This window comes from Anabrus simplex, chromosome 6 (genome assembly GCF_040414725.1).
Source record: "Anabrus simplex isolate iqAnaSimp1 chromosome 6, ASM4041472v1, whole genome shotgun sequence".
NCBI lineage: Eukaryota > Metazoa > Arthropoda > Insecta > Orthoptera > Tettigoniidae > Anabrus > Anabrus simplex.
In genome coordinates this window covers 187,885,349-187,900,886 of record NC_090270.1, presented here as the reverse complement: position 1 = coordinate 187,900,886, position 15,538 = coordinate 187,885,349, and the positions used below count along the sequence as shown (strand labels likewise).

General features: G+C 38.0%; 1 protein-coding gene across 1 annotated transcript in view; it reads left to right on the top strand.

Moving 5' to 3' along the window:
* Nucleotides 1–12,662, top strand: part of LOC136876287 (transcription initiation factor TFIID subunit 10) — a 57,765-nt gene extending 45,103 nt beyond the window's left edge. The window contains exon 4 of the mRNA XM_067150106.2: nt 12,157–12,662. Within this exon, the coding sequence (XP_067006207.2) occupies nt 12,157–12,358 (202 nt within the window). The 3' untranslated portion in view covers nt 12,359–12,662. The remainder of the gene's footprint in view (nt 1–12,156) is intronic.
* The last annotated feature ends 2,876 nt before the right edge of the window (nt 12,663–15,538 follow it).

Below are 15,538 nucleotides of genomic sequence, written 5' to 3'. Positions count from 1 at the left end.
TTACCGTTAACTGTCTCCCAAAATTTGCACGCCTAGCAATCCTTCCCATCCAGTCATTACCAAAACTGTCACCGATCTGTATTTCATTTGCTTCTCTTCAACAATTTTAGGATTTTCTCTCACATAATAATGACTGTTGTGTCGACTAACGTACACATTCACCTAGAACACAGCTTTGTCTGAAAAATATAATTTTTTGTACCTAGATTTGTCAATATCATATTCCCTTAACACAAATTCACACAGTTGTAACCACCTGTCAGGGTCATCTTCATTCAGTTCATGAATACGAATCGGCTTGAAAGTTCTGTACTTCTCATGTCTCAAAACACGAGACACACTGGACTGACTGATGTCAAGTCCACTTGCACCTTGTTGTGTCGATTTCCGGGGGCTATTCCCGAATGCTTCCACGATTCTTTCTGCTGTTGCTGCATCAATGCTGCTGCATCGTCTTCCAGTAGGATTCCCCTTCTGAATGTTTCTCATTGTCAGCAGTCATTGTCTCTGCTTTCCCACAGTCAACGGTAGAAATGTTATGTTAAAATCACGTCTTGCACATCTCAGCCTCACAATCATTCCCATGCAACTACGGTAACTTCCTGCTGCATATTCAGCGCTGTTTGGTTAACAATGTAACTGATTTTGTTGTTGCATAGTTGTGTGTCAGTAATATGGAGCTTGATTCCCCGATAGTGCCATCCTTCCATCTGTAAGAGTTATAATCAAATATCAGCAATCGATCAAACATTTCTGACTCACCCTGTATACCCCCCAAATATTTGAAGCTATTTACTACTTCTAAAGTTCTTCCGTTTACTTCAATATTCCCTCTTCCTTCTCTATTACTTCTCGTCATCACTACTGTCGTACTCTTCTCCACACTTATTTTCATTTCACATTCCTTTATCTCCCAATTCCATATAGTAACTTGTTGTATTTCCATTCCTTCTTCTCCCCATATTACTGTGTCGTCTGCAATGAGAGAGGCCTTTGTTTCGTTGCTTCCCATTTTTTGTTGCACATTCTTGTGCATTTCATCCATGACTGTGATGAAGAGTGAAAATGAAACTCCACAGCCTGTTTCCAGTCATTCGACTGGGTCAGGAAGGGAATGAATAAAGCCCGTCTAGCGCTGAGGATAGAAACTGTGCCGGCTGCCGAAGCCTGTCGCATTCTTCTGGGGCAGTCATTAGTAAACGACAGATGAAATGAAGTGATATTGGAGAGTGTTGCGGGAATGAAATATGACAGAGAAAACCGGAGTACCCGGAGAAAAACCTGTCCCGCCTCCGCTTTGTCCAGCACAAATCTTACATGGAGTGACCGGGATTTGAACCACAGAACCCAGCGGTGAGAGGCCGGTGCACTGCCGCCTGAGCCATGGAGGCTCTGGGATGAAGAGTAGAGGGGATAATACACTTCCTTGTCGAAGTCCTCTTTCTACATTGAACAAGTTTGTTTGCCCTATCCTAGTCTTTACACTGCTTAATCACTTTCATACATGGCTTTGACCATGTGTACTTTTGCTCTGACTACTTTCCTTTTTATCAATGCATCCCAGACCAGTTGCCATAGTACACTGTCATATTCCTTCTCAATATCTATAAATGTCATCACTAAATCCTTCCTAACTTTCATCTTTTCTCCATCATGTTCCCTAATGCAAAAATTAGATTAGATTAAAAGTTGATGATCTATCTCTCATATAAATCCATATTGTTCTTTCTCCATTTCCTTTTCTACTTTCATCCTCAGTCTTCCCTCTAATACTTTCTCAAAGATCTTTGCTGCATGTGAAATGAGGGTGACTCCCCTATAGTTGGTACATTCTACCTTAACACCCTTCCTGAATACTGGGATATCAGGCCCTTCCTCCAATCTTCTGGTGATTCTTTTTTTTTTTTTTTTCTTCCAAATCACTCAAAATAATCTGTGTATCTAGTGTAACCCTACTGGACCTGCTGCTTTCATCATTTCATTATCTCTGTAGCCACCTCATCCACACCTGTGCTTTGCCAGATGGCGTCAAATCGAAATGTCTGCAAACGGTAGCTGAGGCCATACGATTATTATTATCTTCTTTATAGCTCATATTTCCAACATTCTTATATCATCAGTTTGGTTTTGTGCCATATGCTAAATAAATAAATAAATAACAACTAACACTAAATTATGACTTACATCACCAGATTGACTCGTGAGACACATCGCAAAAACAGTAACAACAGTGACTTAAGACTTCAGGAGAATTTGTCATATTTGACTGTACTCGGTCAATCTTTTCTTTACAATTGGAAGGCAAGACTATTTAGAAATCTGAGATTCAAATCAAGGCACTAACATTAGTTACACTGACTTGTGAATGTAAGTTTTTCTCAGTGTTTTCACACACTCTCAGCTAATATAGGCAGCAGTAGTAACAATATTGTCATCATCATCAATTACCCTTTTCCAGCTTCAGCCAGCTTGAGATGTTAATGGCACCTTTCAGTCTTCCTCTACCCAACCATTGTTGCTGCTTCATAATTGTGTTCCAATCCAGGTTCCTTTTTATTATGCTGTTCTTGATAGAGTCATCCTCCTTAATCTGGGTCTTCGTTTTGTTTTTTCTTCAATCTTAGCCTCCATCATCTGCTTCATCTACTTTCTTCCTCCATCCTCCTAATACGTCCATACCATCTCGGTTTATTTCTCTCCATTTTGTATGGAAGCTTTTGTACTCTGATTTCCTTCATGGTATTGTCATTTCTTATCCTGTACTTTATTTTCATTCCTATCATACTTCTTAAAAATTTAATCTCACTGGCTTGAAATTTACTCTCCTTCATTTCATCATTGTCTAGGTCTCTGCTCCATATGTCAATATGGGGCAATAATACATCTTCCTTAGTTATTCTTTATTCCGTATCAAGTTCTCACATTCTGGTAAAAGCCATTTGCGCGTTGTCTTTTTACTGATCTGCATATCCAATCTGCATTGTCTATCAGTTTGCTTCCAAAGTACTTCAAGCTTTTCATAATTTCATAGTTTTGTCTCCTGATTTTTATAGTACCTTTCTCTTCCCTTTCTCCCCTTGTTAACACCATTGCCTTGGTCTTGCTTATTCTCTTTCCATAATGACAAATACAGTCTTGATTCAACAGACATAATTTCCCTGTGAACCCTGTGATCTTGTCGCAAGTTGCTTTACGTCGCACCATCACAGATAGGTCTTACGGCAGTGATGGGATAGGAAAGGGCTAGGAGTAAAAAGGAAGCAGCCATGGCCTTAATTAAGGTAGAGCCTCAGCATTTGCCTGGGGTGAAAATGGGAAACCACAGAAAATCATCTTCAGGACTGCTAGCAGTGGGGTTCAAACCCACTATCTCCCAAATGCAAGCTCACAGGTGGGCACCTCTAACCGCACAGCCAACTCACTCACTATGAATCAGATAGCCGAGCCGTAGGTGCAACCATATTGGATGGACATCGGTCAAGAAAGCAGACTAATGAATGGTTCATCGAAAGTGAAGTTGCAAGGGTGGCATTCTGCACGATTGATTGACATGGTCTTGTAATTATATTTAACGTGGCTTAGCTATATTTATACTGCTGCACAGCTGAAAGCAACAAGAAACTACTGCTGTAACTAAATCCTGAGGTCATGTAAGCCCTCTGTGTATGAATGAATGATGTATTGATGGTGGCTTCCTCCTGGATAAAATATCCTGGATGTAAAATAGTCCACCATTCAGATCTCTTGGGAGGTGACTACATGAGAAGGGACAAACATCAGGAAGATGAATACTGACATCTGTGAGTTGAAACGTGGAATTTTAGAAGTTTGATTTGTTGTGGTAGGTGCTTCAGTTAACCCACCGGCTTACCTAAATGTCGAATCGACGGGATGCGCGAACCTGTGCCCGGCTTACCTAACTGTCGAATCGACGGGTTAATGCAGCGTCCTGCTTTATCGATGATAAAGTGAAGGTAGTATGTTAAAAACTCAACAGATGGTATTACAATCATTCTTTATATCTGAAGGAAGTCTCTTCCGCTGTATTTGAGTCATGTTCAGGGGATTAACTGCATAAATTGAAGATAGCATTGAGCTGATGTCAGGGGTGTTCAGTGAGTAAAGATGAGCACACGCGAGGCTATTACCAAGCGAGAAGTCGTGGATATTTTCCTCAATAATGATTGTGAAGAAGATTATAATATATCGGAAAGTTCTACTTGTGAATCTAGTGACGTGGATACGTTATCTGTGCTTAGTAAAGTTAGTGGTAGTAATACGAGTCAAGAAGCAGATGTAAATATTACGAACATAAACGTTCTGACGCACCGTAAGAATTACTAGGTGAATTTATAGTGCATAGTTTTTTTTTTTTTTTTTTTCACTGTAATGTAGCACATTCAATTGAAATGATTATTTTTGAGTATTTCTATGAAAGTTTGACAACGTTTGAGCCAGTAGTTGCAGTGATATTATCATTTAAGCGCAGTTTTGCATGGACCTTATAAACACCAGCATTTAAATGGTAATTTAATGATCCGGAACTGATGTTTATAAGGTAAGCGGATGGGTTAAAAGTCAAAAGCGCTAAAAAGCTGAATATTTTGCAGTTTCTTAGCGGCACTACATGGGGGGCAGACTGCACAGTGCTCCTACAATTTTATAGGGTACATAGTCTAGGTTAGACTATGACAGTGAATCATATGGATCAGCAAGGCAAAGCATCCTCACGAAACTGAATAGCATCCACCACAGTAGAGTTGGGTTGGCGATGGAAGTGTTCTGTACAAGCACCATTGCTAGCGTTGTCGTAGGTACGACATCGTAATTGGTGTAAAACCTTCAATTAGTATGGTTAATATATTTTAATTATAGTTTATTTAATGCTATATTATCTTTTATTAAGTGTTAATCATGACTAGTATATGGTTTCTCTGTAAATATGTAGTATAAAATTGTATAACCTAAAAATCTATAGAGTCGAAAGCTGTAGAACATTCCATAATGTTCGTATATTAGACTTATTGTACCATATTTGGTATATCTGAAGGGTTATGGAAACTTACAGTAAGGTTTTATTATCCAGATACATGTAGAGGCATTACGAATGTTGTAGATATTTCCATGTGTATTTTTAAATAGCGGGAAAATTTCGAGTACCCATTCGACTAGCTAGTCGATCGATGTTTCGAGTGTGTTCCATTAGAGTGTTGTAAGAACTCTTCCAGAAGTCGATCATTCTAGATGGTTGGTCGAGTAGTATAAATATCGAGCTGTCAGTCAGTGAAAGCAGTTCTCAGTTCTAAGTTTGCAGATCTTGGTTCTTGGGACTCAGGCAAGTGATGGACTGGGAGTGACTGTTGGGCTCCGAGGTGGAGTCTGAGTACTGGACTCAAGTGAGTCAGGCAGTGAATTCAAGAGAGAGTATGTTATAGTGTGCGCGTCATTGTTGTTGATATCTGTACTTGTCAGAATCGACTTCAGGGTACTCCGCTATTGAGTGTTGTATATAGTTTCATTTGCTAGTGTGTATAATTGTGTGTTTTGACGTACAGTGTAAATAAAGTAATTTATGCAAGGAAGTGAACGTGTTCTCGTGTGATATTTATTTACGTCAAATAAAATCGCATCGTAGAACGATAGCGTGCTCACTGAATCTAGTGCGCCGCCTTTACACCTAAGGCTCCAACAAATGCTATTGTCCTGTGCTGCGAATTTGCGACAGATGCCACTTCTTCCACGCTTGGATAGCAATTTCAGATTGTTTGATATACCTTCAGTTCCTTGTCTTGTTAGATGACCAAGGAAGATACCTCCATAGTTAATAAGACGACCTGATATCATCCTGGATCTATGCACCGGCCCTAAAGTGAACACTGCATCCAATCATCCATTTATCCTGTCGCTAGCCAGTATCCAGATTCAATAATTATGTACACAGATGGTTCAAGGCAGCAGCGAAAATAGGCTGTGCATTCATTGTTAATAATGAGAGGTTCCTTTTCCCTCCACCAGAAACTCTAGTGTGTACACAGCAGAGCTCTTTGACTTTCTTGAAGCTTTGTTGTTCGTGCTGTCCAAAGAATGTCCACACTTTCTGCTGTGTACTGACTCCTTGAGCTCGTTACAATCTATTTATGCATGTTATCCATGGCATCCTCTGGTGCAGAGGATCCAGGACATGCTGCTGGCCGGGTGATGGAGTGCTAACATTGAATTTCATTTTTGTAGCTCCCAAGCCACATGGGTGTAGCGAAAGAAAAGTTAGATGATAGGGCTGACAAGGAGGTGGTCACATTGCCCTCATTGCCTTACAAGGTTCCACCCAGTGACATTCATTCTCAGCTGAGACATTTGGTTATGTCCCATTTAGATATGGAGTGACAGTCCTCTTTCAAATAAGCTGAGAAAGATTAAAGGAAATACAAAGGTACGGAAGATTTCCCTTCGGGTTTGTCGGAGAGAAGCAGTGGTATTATATTGTCTTTGAATTGGGTATGGTATAGTAACACACTCCTACTTACTGAAGAGAGAAGCCCTTCCGGTGTGTATTTGCAGTGATCATCTGATCGTAGTACACATCCTTACTGAGTATGCGGACATGGCCGATCTGTGCCATAGTCTAAAACTTCAGAGTACCATCTCCCTCATTTTACGAGATGATGAGTAGTCAGTAGACCTCGTCATCTATTTCATGAGGGATAATGTCCTGTTTTATCATGTTCATAGCTATTTGAGATTCTGAAGGTTATCGGGATCAGATACCAAGAAAGGAAAATTATGTACAAATATCAGTCTGCTGTGATAAGAATTGAAGGCTATGGAAAGGAAGCAATAATCCTGAAAGGAGTGAGGCAAGGCTGCAGTTTGTCCCTTCTCCTTTTCTAAGTTTGTATAGACAAGGTGGTAAAGGAAATCAAACAGGAAATTATAAAACAATCACAATCCAAGGAGAGGAAATCAAAATTCTGAGATTTGCTGATGATATTGTTATTTTATCTGAGTTTGCAGTAGATCTGGAGAAATTGCTGAATGGTATGGACACAGTCTTGGAGAAAGAATACAAGATGAAAAGAAACAAATCCAAAACAAAAGTAATGGAGTGCAGTCGAACAAAATCAGGTGATGCAGGAAATACAGTATTAGATTATGAAATGAAGTCTTAAAGGAAGTAGATGAATAATGGTACTTGGCTTGTAAAATAAGGAGGATATACAGTGCAGACTAGCACAAGCAAGGAAGGCCTTTCTTTAGAAAATAAATTTGTTCACTTCGAACATTGATCTAGGAATTAGAAAGATGTTTTTGAAGACTTTCATCTGGTGTGTGGTATTGTATGGAAGTGAAACATGGACAATAACTAGCTCAGAAAGAAAGATAGTAGAAGCTTTTGAAGTGTGGTGTTACTGAAGAATGCTGAAGGTGAGATTGATAGATTGAATCACAAATGAAGAAGTACTGAATCAAATTGGTGAGAGGAGAACAGTTTTGTGAAATTTGACCAGAAGAAGAGGTAGAATGTTCGGAAACATATTAAGAGACGCAGGACGTTTTCAGTTGGTTTTTGAGGGGAGTGTAGGTAGTAAAAACGGCAGTGGTAGACCAAGATATGACTATGACAAACAGATTAAAGTAGATGTAGGATGTAGTAGTTACATGGAAAAGGAAATGGTTTGCGCAGGTTAGGGTGGGATGGAGAGCTGTATCAAACCAGTCTATAGACTGATGATCCAAACAACAACCTTTGCTTTTATGTTTATTTTATTGTTAACTGATTTTTTATGCAATTAGCTCTGTTTTAGTCTGCGTTTGTATATTTTTAATATGTTTTAAAACTTTTAATCTTAATGAAATATACTGTAAGATTTCATTTCAAAGGCAATATGGCCTTGTGAATTAGATCCACATATTATTTTTAATTCATGATCATTTTCGTCGTCATTTTTTTAAAAAAATTCTAGTCGGTGGGTAAATTTTAATTATTATTACATTTTGTTTCATCTTGTACCATTAGGTGCCAATGACCTAGATGTTAGATCCCTTTAAGCAACAATCATCATCATCTCTTTGAAGGTTGTACTGTTTGGTTCTTGTGATTTTTCCAGTACTTTTTCATTCATTCTGATTGTAATTTTCTCAGTTTGTCTGAAAAGGGTGTTAAGTTTATTTTTGTTCCCTGCATCTGCTATCTCGAGACTAACTGCTTTGAGATCTTGTTGAGTTTCGCAGATCCATCATCCTGTCTTCTTTCCAAAATTTCTTATCATTAGTTGTCATAAAATCCAGTTTCCTGGCAGTCACAAGATGTGAAAGAAACACAAGATTATTTTTCTTCTTCATTGTGCTGGTGATTGGTTAATTCTCTCTATAGACAGCTTCATTAGGAAGGATTCTCCAGACTCCTTCGACCTGGTATTTTTTTATTTATGCAAGTTCTTCTTTCAGTTTTGAGGAGCTGAGTGGTTCTTCTTTCATTTTTAATTTGGAACAGGATTTCACAAGCATAAGTGGCTTCCAGGAGAATTACGGCTTTATAGTATTGGATCTTAGTGTCTATTTACAGACATTTCTTATTATACCAGGCTAGAAATTGGGCTTGTTTTTCATTTTGTTTATTCTATTCATCCGTGTTTCTTTCTCGTTTAAGTTGTCTATGATGATTCCTCCTAAATATGTAAATTGTAGAACTATGTTCATTTTTTGATCTTTTGGAGACTCTATTTATGCTCAAGGGTTTCATGGGCACGATCTCAGTTTTCTCCAAAAATATTTTAAATCTTATTTTTAGGGTTATGTTTTAGAGACTAGTGATCTGGGCACGAACTTCTTCCAAGTCTAGAGCTAAGGGAGGTAAATTGGCCACAAATCCCAGGCAGTTTGTTCTTATTGAGGGTTTTGCTCCAATTTTGATTTTAGGTGGGTTTTCCGTTTTGCCAAAATTTTATGATTTAAACAAGAGCCAATACACATTGCAATACCAATCTCAGGACCTGTCTCACTTCTAACTTGTTCAAAAGTTCAGGAGGTCATACAGAAAATGAAACCTGGCAAGGCCATTGGACTTGACAACATTCCAGCTGAAGCATGGGAAATGCTTGGACAACAAGGTGCTTAGCTCATTGCAACCTTGTTCAACCAGTTTACCATAGAAGTGCTACCATCATCGTGGTCAACAAGCATTACTGTGCCTATTTGGAAGGGCAAGGGTGACTTCAATGACTGCGCAAACCATCGGTCTATTCGCCTGCTATGTCATGCCATGAAGCTTTTCGAATGCATCATGGATCAGCATTTACGGAGTACTGTCAACGTCACTCCGAACCATTGTGGATTTTTGAAAGGATGTGGAACAATTGATTCCATTTGTGCAGTTTGGTTGCTTCTGGAAAGACTGAGAAAAGAACAACAGGCCACTCCACATTGCCTTCCTGGATCTGGAAAAGGCCTTTGACCGCGTTCCTCACAAACTGATTTGGCATGCACTTACAACACACAGCGTCCCTGAGGAGCATGTCCGTTTGATAAATTTGTTCAACGAAAGCTCTACCAGCGCCGTCCGATGCCCTGCTGGAATTTCACTGCCATTCTCCATTTGGGTTGGTGTCCACCAGAGATCGGCCCTGTCACCGCATCTCTTCATTTTGTGTATGGACACAGTCACCTCCGATATCTAGTCATCACCCCGATGATCACTCGTGTATGCTGAGAATATGCTACTGGATGCTGAGGAGCATCAACAGATTCAAGAGAGGTTAAAAAGTAGAACAGAAAACTAAGAGCATGTGGACTTTGCTCCAAAATTATATTAGTTCACTGATTCTCCCTGAACAAGCTGGTTTCATCAAAGGAAAAGGCACAAGAGAACAGATGCTGAACATCTGACAACTAATCAAAAAGAGCAGAGAATTCCAGCTTCCTATGATTGCTTTCTAGGCTATAGGAAAGCCTTTGACTGTGTTCAATGGGAGAAACTTTGGCAAGTGTTATTGGAAATGGGAGTTCCAAAACATCTTATCTGGTTGATAAAGAATCTATATGAGTCTAACACAGCAGTTGTCAGGATAAATGGTATGATGTCTGAAATCTTCAAGACACAAAGGGGCGTTCGCCAAGGCTGTATATTGTCACCCCAGCTTTTTAATATTTAGGGTGAGTACATCATGAGAACTGCATTGGCTGGATGGACTGGTGGATTTTCTATTGGTGGCAGAAAAATATTGAATCTCCGATATGCAGATGACACTGTATTGATTGCCATGGATGAGGCAGAAATGGCAGAGCTTTTAGACCGTGTCAGAACTGAGAGCATCAGTTTGGGTTTGCAGATCAACATGCAAAAGACAAAAATTATGGTAGTTGATAGGCCTGGCAAGCTGAATGCACTCAGTGCCTTCAGCGAAATGGAAATGGTTTCAAAAATATTGTACCTTGGTGCCATTATAACTATAAACAACAGCTGTGAAATAGAGATCAGGAAAAGGATTGCCATGGCCAAGAATATCATGTCTCAGTTATCTCATATTTGGAAGGATCGCTCCATTTCTGTAAAGCTAAAGATGAGACTAGTACAGACACTGGTATTCTCTATCTTCCTCTATAGTGCTGAAACGTGGACTTTACAAGCTTCAGATTTGAATAAGATCAACTCATTCGAGATGTGGTGCTGGAGAAGAATGCTTCGCATTCCTTGGACAGCATTTTGAACCAACGAATCCATCCTCAAGGAGCTGAACATCAGTACCAGGTTATCGGCTAAATGTCAACAGAGGATTCTCCAATTCTTTGGTCATATTATGTGTCGTGGAGAAGGAAGCCTTGAAAAGCACATAATCTTGGGAAGCGTGCCTGGAAAGAGGGAGCGTGGGCGAGCACCTGTACGCTGGACAGATGGCATAAAACATGCAACAAAGACATTGTTCATACAATCTACCCGTATAGCAGAAGACCGTGGAGGATGGACACGGGTACAAAGAAATATCTTCAGAGATCACGATCCTCAGGATTGAGGGACCGATATAGACATACATATCGAGCTACTTGTAAATCTAATGAATGTTTCTCTTCAGATGTGTTTTTCACAGCAAACAAATCCAGTGAAGATAAAGACACTTTCTGTTTCTAGCTTGAATGGTGCTCTGGTAACATTCCGGTGCTTGTTTGATATGCTGCTTCTTAATATTAAGTTAAAAGAAGGTTATATAATGGTTCCACCTTTCAATACTATTAAAATAAGAAATGTAAGTTTACATTCCTATTTAATTAAAATTGGTACCGGTTTCTACCAGTATTCATGGTCATCATCAGCCAATTACAAATAAGTTTAAAACAATGCATAGAAAAATAAATTGCAAAGTTTAAATAATTCTGTTTGGTTTCTGCACTAAAATCTTTAATATAGCCAAAAAACACAAATAAGATGCACAGGTAAAAATGAAGTTTAGATGATGCTGTCAGATGCAGTTTATAGAGCACTGTGCATTGAGATTTCAATGTAGAAGTCTAAAGTCAAATACATATTTTTAGTTGTAGTTTATGAGGTACTGTATAATTTTAAGTATCAGTAATGTGTGTCTATGAAGAAGTCGTAGATCAGATATGTTACTAAGACATATATGTTAGAGAGCACTGTGTGTGAAGAAGAATGTGCGTATTTGATTCTTCTTGCCACTCATTAAAGTGTTGAATTTGTTTAAATTTAAACAATAATGTTGTTCCAGTAATATAATTGTAAAGTAGTAAAAATAACAGGAATAAAACATTTAAAATCCAGAGTGGCCTTTTAAAAACCAATTTGTTTAAACCAACCAACACTGATTTACAAACAAACAAACAAACAAACAAACAAACAAACAAACAAACAAACAAGAGAGAGTAGATATTCACTTTGTAGATCAGAATATTTCAAAGAACTTACAGTCTAATCATTTCATGTCCACAACATGCAAAACACTACAGAAACAAGTTCAATCCTTTACTTATATCAGAGCACAGGTTACTGCCTCCTTAGCTCATCATTGCCAACAATAGTTTTCTTCCTCAGTTCCTTTCCTTGTACTACTTGTCATGGCTATGTTACTATGCACTCTTGTTGCTATTGATCTAATTCTTCGAGTTTGTCTATAGGCTGTCATAATGATTTGCATCTATGTTTTACAGCATTCGCTTGGTCTCCTTGGCTGCCCAGAAGTTTATATCTGATGTTGCCAATGATGCACTTCAACATTGTAAAACAAGAGGTGCAGCTCAGAATACCAAGACGAAGGGAAAAGACCGGCGTTACACTCTCACGTTAGAAGATCTTACTCCAGCTTTAGCTGAATATGGTATTACCGTCAAGAAGCCACAGTACTTCGTGTGAAACAACAATTGCAAAATTAATGTTGTTTAACAAATTTCAGGAACTTTGGAAATATTTTTCTTCGTGATTTTAATTTGTATTTGTAGGTTTTTTTAAATCTCTTGAACCCTCAATAATAACAGCTACATTCCTATTTCAAGGAACTGAGAGCAGATTCTAAATTATGATAATATTGTTATTTTTTCATTTTCTTTCCTATGCAGTATATGAGCTCAGTGTTACTGTATTGCAATAGTTATTTTTCTTTAAATTTGTTTTGACCCATATGTCAGGAAACAGGTTAAATAAATTGATATAAACATTTTTTGGTGTTCAAAGAATTTGGTTTCACAGTAGCCCCTTAGCACATCTACTTTATCAAATGTCATTCATGAGGTGTTACCACCACTACAATGCTCATTTCTGAAGACATATCAAACAAAATGTATTGGATCCTAATCTTGGTATTTCCAGCGTTACACAAAATTGAAAGTTCAAAAGTAAAGAAAATGATTACAAATGGATGGTCGAGGACCTCTGTTAACCTCTTTTATTTTATTGTTCCCTTTTCTTATACAGTACTTACCTGACTTTCTCAGCATCTTACACTTCCCACATTAAAAAATAATTTTTAATAATTTTTAAGAATTGCCATCTTGGTGAGCGTGGATGTCTGAATTCCTGATGAAGTTGTGAAGCAGAAAAGACATGGAAGAACATGGAAAAGACATGGAAGAACTGGGATTGATAGGTGGAGACCATTTACGAAGATGCAGTGTCATAAGATTTGTAGTTGTCGTAGTCCATTTATTTTTCATGTTTATCCTAATCTTTTCTTCCTGTTGTTCCCTCCATTCACTTAGCCTACATTCTACAGTAGAACATTGATAATTCAAAATCGGTTAATTCAAAATCCCACCTAATTGGAAGAAACTCTCGTTACCGGAAACTTGAGGTAAGGTTTTGCATGTTATTTAAATTGCTTAATTCGAAGAACAATGTAGGTCCCATTACCAAAATTTAGACTTCTATTTCAAAACTGCCTTTATATTTTTTTTAATTAGTGTTTATACAGAGTAATTACAATTCAAAATTTATCCACTTTGTGATAGAACGCGTCTTCCGGTACGTGCTGCAGTAGCTTTCCATACTTTCACTCACTTCGGTGTGTCTACAGTGTGCTTCATATTCGCTAAGTTTGAGTAAAATTGTAATTATTTTGTATTCAACATTTTAAGGAACGCCACAATATCACGTAGCAGGCAGTGTGCAGAGAAGCAGAATCATACCTGCCAACCCTTCCGATTTACCCGGAAACTTTCCGTTTTTTCACTCGTCTTCCGATTTTCCGATTTATTTTTAATTCTCCCTATTTTTTACCAATATAACCTCCAATACAGCCAATACTCTTCCCCTAGGATGAAGAATAAATTCTTATGTGCTTGTGTAATTTACCCAACTTCATTTTCAAGCGTTTTTATTTGATGCTTTATTTCATGAGTATATCGTCCGTCACCTTTGTGTTTCGTGTTTCCTGCTCGCTACAGCATCATGTGTGCTGTACGGCTGGGGATTCGGCAACTCGATCGGGACGAAAGAATGAGTTCCATATTGTGTGGTTCGCGCACTGTTAACATCGTTTCTGTGCGTAATTTCATTGGAATTGTATGCCACGTGTTTTTTCTAGCGGTTCTGTGCTTTTCCCCGGGTCAAAGTCGTATGTTAATAATGTATGAGACGTACCGATCTGTTTTGTAAGTGATAGTTTCGCGTATTTCAGTGCATTTATGTTTAATCTTACTTCATAATTTTAATGAGTTTAATGTATTTCAGGGAATTGTGTTGATGACAGTTTCTGGTATTTTCTCTTCACATTATGGCCAAAAGCATAACAAACGTTATATCCAAGTGTTCAGAGATACCGTACCTATAAAATTAAATTTCCGTTCATTTTACAGACTAATAGAGGGAAACTATTATGCGAATCACCTCGGGATATAAATTTTATTTTGAGTTATCGAAATTTTGAGATATAGAGAATACCGTTTTTGAGTATGTATAGCACATAATTGAATCATATGTATCTACGGGCTTTTACTAATGCATTATGTTTAACGGTACTTAAAAATATACAAAGAAACTCTATCTTACGGCACCACTTTAATTATAACATTTATTATAGTAACTTTTTAGGAGATAGGACACAGTACGTACCGGTACAGTAGTGAAACAAGAAACATAGCTCCGTTAACACGTTTGGAAAAAAAATCCGTTAGTCTCTTCTGTTTGTTGCGGTTAATCTTTCCTCCTTTCACGTTGAAACTTCTTGTCAATACACGCAGCCAAGTTTCGTAAATGGAGCTTGTCATCCACGACTTCTGGACTTGTTTTCGTAGGTGTCTGGTAATTAATTGACACCCAAGAAACGGCGAGGCTTTGCCGATTTGTCGATCACTAGAAGTTCTAGTTTTTCGGTTGCCGTCATATTAGTTTCCAGCTTCACTGGAACCCTTTCTTTACTTGTTAACTGTTCCTCACAAACTACAAGTGTCGTATTACACAGTTAATGTTGCACAAAATTCGAGTTACAGTGTATTTTTTGCTTTTAGGGAGGGAATGTTTGCTTTGAGAAATCGAGAAATTCATATAACCGAATTTCGAAAATAGAGAAATAAATACCACCGCCATCTCAGTCTCTATATAGAGATTGAGACGGCAGTGATAAATACACGTCAAGAATAGGACTAACAGCCGGAAAATCTAAGTTTGTTCGAGATACTGAAAATTCGTTTAATGGAGGTTAGAGATATTGAGGTTTGACTGTATTATTATTTGTATGTATGTATCATAAATGAGAGTGATTAGCTACCTACATTTTCTTGTAACCATTTAAATGTTTTTTTAGTTTAAGATTTTAAATTTAATGGTCAATTCACATTGTAACTGTAGATATGTATGCTTTTTATCCTGTCCTTTTTTCACTTAGACCGTGGCGCAATTATTATTAGCGTATGGCAAGGAAATTATATACATAATATACAATATATACACAATAACAAAAAAACATTGATTCACTTCAGGCATTAGTGTTATCTCTTATATCTGAATGTCCAGCTTATCAATCCACTGTAGTGCTTCCACTGTTGGAGATAAGAAGTCTTCCAAACTACCTGGATAAGCCCGTAGTTGACACTCGCTTAC